We start from the raw sequence: 5,286 nt of genomic DNA, 5'->3' as shown, positions 1-5,286 counted from the left end.
ACAAAACAGCAAGGATGATGCGCATCAGTGAAGACAGGACTACATCTGTAACTTTGACTAACTTGTCTCAAGGTGTACAGACACCCTTGGATAACACTTGTAAATGTTTTCACTACTTTTTTTGGCACTGGAAATTAACCTCATCAACTTGTGTTTAACATTACAGAAAGAGGTCATGTCTTGCAAATGACTAAATAAGTGGAGGTGGCTAGGCTAGAGGCATTGCAGCTGAGGTGAGAAAGCCAAACTAGGTAGGATGAGATTCATCCATTTGGAGTAAGGTGGCAATGAGTATTGAGTTACAATTGTGTATTATATGAGGCATTAGGGGTGGGGGGTATCCCCAGAAATGTCCCAGCCTGGCACACTGATTGTTAGGTCCAAATCCATACTATTCATAGTACTCTGTTCAATCAGCACACGGCCATCTTGGTAGGAAAATAGCAGGTGATTACAATCAAATGACAGCCACAACCAATGAGCTGTGTGTATTGTAAAGCGCCATATTGGTAGGAAATGCATGTGACATCATGGGAATACTATGAATTAGTTAAGTGTCTGCTCAGACCGTTCTCACTACTACTACTACAACCACCATTTGGAAATTAAACAGCCACCCTATGAATTTTCTTTTCTTTTCTTCTAGAGGAACAGGTTGCAGCAGTTGTGAAATAGTCAGGCTTCAATGAAGACAAACAGGTCTGACATATTTACCAAAGCTCCAACTACTGCAACCACAAGGAAACAAGTTTTAAGACACAAGAATGAAAAACTAAAGCAAAAGTTTACATTTTTATTTAAAGAAAAAACAAAAACAAAATAATATTAAGATGCATACAAATCATAGTCCACCTACAGGCCAACTCGGTCAGAGGTCCACACATCATTTAAAAAAAAAAAAAAAAAAATCTGAAGTGAGGCTCACAGTCAACGTGTGTCACTATTCTAAAAGGTCACTCATTTTACATGTTTTTTTTGTTGTTTTTTTTTTAATAAGAGGAAGATATTGATTCGTTTCTCAGCTTAGATTGGCTCTGTTCCAAAAAAATGGCCTCACCACACTTTAGAACTTACAAGGCTACAGCAATGTGACACACAATGGAAGATTTTGTCAAGCACTAGGGTATTTTAAGAAGCAGTATTACAGTTAGCCTGATAGCTGTAGAATTGTGCAATTCGTTTTGGACAATGTCAAATTATACCTGTGTATTGGTTCTTGTGAAGTTCGACATTACAAAACCCAGGATTTCTTTATAAAAGAAACTATTTAATACAATGGTCTCACACACACAGATATCTTGCTAAAATCAATTCTGCTTCCATCGAATCCCTGGGGACGTGGCTGAAAAAAATAAAATAAAAATAAAAACAATAAAAAAACAACAAAAATTTAAGGCTGAGGGGAGGGGCGGGGAGTTCAGGGGATCCTGATCATGGAATGTAAATTGCAAGCAAGAATGGGTAAAAGGGTGCATCCTATGAGGAGGCGGGTTGAAAAAAAAAAAAGGGGGGGGGGTTTGAATTACAAAACATTTGCCCCTACTCCTGTATGAATGGCGACCCTTCTACCGATAGTGGCGTGGTGGTGGGCTATGGTGCTGTGGAGGATGTCTCCTTGATGGTGGACTATGGCGGGACATAGCATGACGTGGGGGCGACTGGTAGCGTTGAGGGGGTGACCCTCTGTTCTGGTAGGGAGGAGAATAGCGCCCTCTGGATCTGGAGCGGGAACGTGATCGACCCCAGCTAGGAGTACCCCTTTCCTCATAGACACGGATGTATGCAGTCTCGCCCTACAAAAACGGAGGGAAAAAAAAAAAAAAAAAAAAGTAGATGAGCTCCTTTTCAGCTGCACACCGTCATTTCCTTTTATCCTGTGGTTTTGCAGAATAATTACAGCTCACCATGCGAGACATTGGTACTCACTTGATGGGAACGGAACTCAGTCCTGTCCAATCTACGCAAAGCATACTCCATGTCCTCTCTGCGAAGAAATTCGACCACTCCTTCGCCATCTCGCTGCACGTCAGCAAAACAAACATCTCCTGCCTCACGCATATGGTCCTTTAGATCCTGCCAGCTGCCAGTTGGGGGTAATCCTGGAATGGAATACCAAACATGACGGTGGGAAAAAAAAAAAAAATTCTTACTACCTTGCTTCGATTTACTTGGCACTTTAAATCTGAATCATCATTGAAGGGACACAGTTAGATCTGTAGCTTTAACCCTTGGGGGCAATCAATTTACACTTATTCTACTGATATAAAAGTCACTTTGGTTAAGTGTCAGCTAAACACCAAGTGACAGTGGTAGTCTTAGATAAGCAGTCCAGTTCTGAGAGCATGTGTAATTATGTGGGACCAGAGGGACATGTAGCACACAAGTAAACAAATGAACCAAAAACAAAAATACACCTACCAGTCACTATGGCCGGTGTTTGGGGTTATGCAGCCAACATGACCATTTGAGTTTACCGTTTTGCTTTTCATGACTTAAGCAGCTGACTTGACCTCATCCATTTAGTCCCCTTGACCTCCAGTCCGCCATGAGAGAGAGAGAAACATAACTGCCTACGACTCATAACGTCCACCTACCAGTCACTATGACCCGGAATTCTGATCTTCGAGTTGGGGGTCCAAACCTTCCCCTAGGTCCTCCTCCACCTCCTCCTCCTCCTCCTCCTCCTCCTCCACCTCCACCTCCACCTCCTCCCATAGGACCACCAAATTTAGCACCAGAGGAGCGAGGGTACTCCACACGCAGCTTGGAGTCCCCATATCCATATCCATTCCTTCCATAGACCGCATCATCGGCATCCCTAAGAGAAGAGAGCACAGAACTCCTTACTAAAGCACGCCTGTTTCACTAAGGGATATAGGCTACACCTGGCAAATCCTTCTCCATCCATTCCCTGCTTCCAGTCGACGTTATTAAAGCAAGATTTTTACGTTTCCAACAAGAGGAATGTGATTCGACTTGCCAAAGACCATCCCAGAAACTCACCGTGGGTCTTCAAATCGGACGAAGGCAAAAGGGATAGTGCCTCTATTGTTCTTCAATTCGATGTCCCGGATTTTTCCATATTTGAAGAAGAGATCCTCTATGTCCCTCTCCTGGACTTCCATTGGAAGATTCCCCACATAGATCCGTCCATCCGCCATGGTGGTTGAGGACTGGCTCTGCTAACACAGAATGGAGGCACCTGCAGGCTTTAAGATCACTTCTTGTTCTCACAAATAGCTGTAGAAGCGGTCCTTATCCTAATCCTAGTTCCAATCCAAAACTTAGTCCATCCGCCTCCAATTCCTTAATTTAGACAAAAATAAAACTCTAAAACCAGGGATGCAGCCATAGTAGTAAATGATGAGTTCAAGACAAACAGCACAGGACCTCGGATCCAAGCCTGAAAGCTTTAAAACACAGGGTAATGAATGACTTACACCCTTAACAATGGTTACAGTATTATGCTGGTTGATTTTAAGGGTACAGAGTGACAATAATCTAGTGAAAATGGGCCCAGATCAATACACTTCATGTACACATAAACTACTTTTTTCCAGTATGTACACAGCATATTCCATACAAGCAGCATTATTGAAAAGATTAAAAAGCAAATAGTATTCCAGTAAGGTTATGTGTAAGCAAGCATAATGGGAAACTATACGTTTCCATAAAGATCTGCTCAATTTTCAGTAGAAAACTTGTAGCATAATGCTAAACTGAAAAAAAGATCACCTCTTAAATGAAATTTACAGTTGTGGAGTTGGTAGTCACTTATAAGATATCATCATGATAGCTGCAATTAAGCCTACTTCAGCTTCATGTTGCATTGGACTAATCCATTTTGTCATGTAAAGTTTGTCGTTAGTCACAGAAAAATGATTATCTGCAGGTGTTATTTTCCATTTAGTAATATGCAAAAAAAAAAAAATAACAATACAAGGATGTCATTCAGCCTTGGATGGATATGCGAGCACAAGCTTTGATTAAACAATTCTTGATGACACAGGATTACAAATCGAGTCTCTTCTGTCCTTAAAACAATTAACAATATTCACCAACTGTATCCAGTTTTTTTAAGTACATTATCTCCATCTGACTTAAATACAAGCTTAAAACTACAGCGGGCCATGGAATAACTTGGTGGGCAACTTCTTAATGTGCCGAGTTGCCTCCATTAGTTTCGTTTCAAGAGAAAGTTTCTTATTACAATACCAGTTGGTCTGTCCTTTGTATTAAAAACATGATTACACACAGGCGGCTGCTTTGCAATGCTTTCAACATACACGTTTGGGTTTGCAGGTACCATTTCCTGCAGTACATAAGCTGTGATAATATGATTGCTGTTAGCTCGTAAACTGAAACCTTATTTAGCCAAGGCGAAGCCAAAAACATGTTAATAAATCCATACAAACGCTTGTGCCATAAACTAGCTAGGAGTAACGTTAAATGGTCGTGGTTAACACGCAACCGCATTTCACTAGACCAAGACAACTGAGGGATTTCTTTAAGGATTTCGTTTCCAAAAAATAGTCTGAACCTCAAGACGTATTCCGGGCCTTAAAATTAGCTAGATACGGTAACGCTAGCACAATTTTAATAACAACTCGTAAATCAAACTAAACTGTTTGCTACCGAACAACTAAGGTTGGCTGGGGAGACGGGCTTTAATAATCGATTCGAACGACGCGAATGCCATTAGGTTTGTTGGTTAATTATTTAATTCGTTGAATATAGCCAATACTAGCTTGGTAGCAAAGCCTTTTCCGTTTGCCGCGATAGCCGTAGGCCTAGTTAGCCATCCAGATAGCTGCAGTGCTCAGACCAAACAAGCAAGCAGCTGTCTGGCTAGGTAACGTTTGCTGAACAAGGCGGGTTGCTAGCGTTACAATTAAGACAGCCACCTCCATCAATCCTTGACAAACGACCCCCAATGCCATTGAAAAATAAATATTTTAACCAGACATGTCAGCCTGACATTTGTGGCTTAAAGTGAACGCCAAATTATGACACAATCTTCACTCCAGCAACTAGACAAAACCAACTCAATCTCTTTGTTGATAATCTATGGTTAGCTAACATAGCTAACAAGCGTTAGTTACTCAACGGACCAATATTAATCACACTTTGACTCGAATATGTAATTAGTGCAAATTGAAGGCATGCAGTAAACAGCACCCGCAAATGAGTAACAACATTGTAGGATTACCTTTTTTAGAAGCAAGGGTGCCTTCTTTTATAGATGCTAATGTTAGCAATTCGCACGCTGTGCCTTGAGAGCCCCCT

The 5,286-nt window shown here is 41.2% G+C and overlaps 1 protein-coding gene across 3 annotated transcripts; it reads right to left on the bottom strand.

Moving 5' to 3' along the window:
* Positions 1-779: 779 nt before the first annotated feature.
* Positions 780-5,286, bottom strand: srsf9 (serine and arginine rich splicing factor 9). 3 transcript variants are annotated; one of them, XM_078289243.1, is made up of 5 exons: positions 5,213-5,286; positions 3,004-3,181; positions 2,595-2,818; positions 1,927-2,099; positions 780-1,793 (listed from the first exon to the last, which is right to left on the bottom strand). In XM_078289243.1, the coding sequence occupies exons 2-5, from the start codon at positions 3,159-3,161 to the stop codon at positions 1,566-1,568; spliced, it is 783 nt and encodes a 260-aa protein (XP_078145369.1). In that variant the 5' UTR covers positions 3,162-3,181; positions 5,213-5,286; the 3' UTR covers positions 780-1,565. The 3 variants fall into 3 exon arrangements, with proteins under 3 accessions (XP_078145369.1, XP_078145368.1, XP_071755643.2); XM_078289242.1 differs by having other exon boundaries at positions 3,004-3,179; positions 5,210-5,280; XM_071899542.2 differs by lacking the exon at positions 5,213-5,286 and having other exon boundaries at positions 3,004-3,655.

The sequence above is a fragment of the Centroberyx gerrardi genome, chromosome 2 (genome assembly GCF_048128805.1).
Source record: "Centroberyx gerrardi isolate f3 chromosome 2, fCenGer3.hap1.cur.20231027, whole genome shotgun sequence".
Lineage (NCBI taxonomy): Eukaryota > Metazoa > Chordata > Actinopteri > Beryciformes > Berycidae > Centroberyx > Centroberyx gerrardi.
The sequence above is the reverse complement of the archived record's forward strand: the minus strand, read 5'-3'. Positions and strand labels throughout refer to the sequence as shown.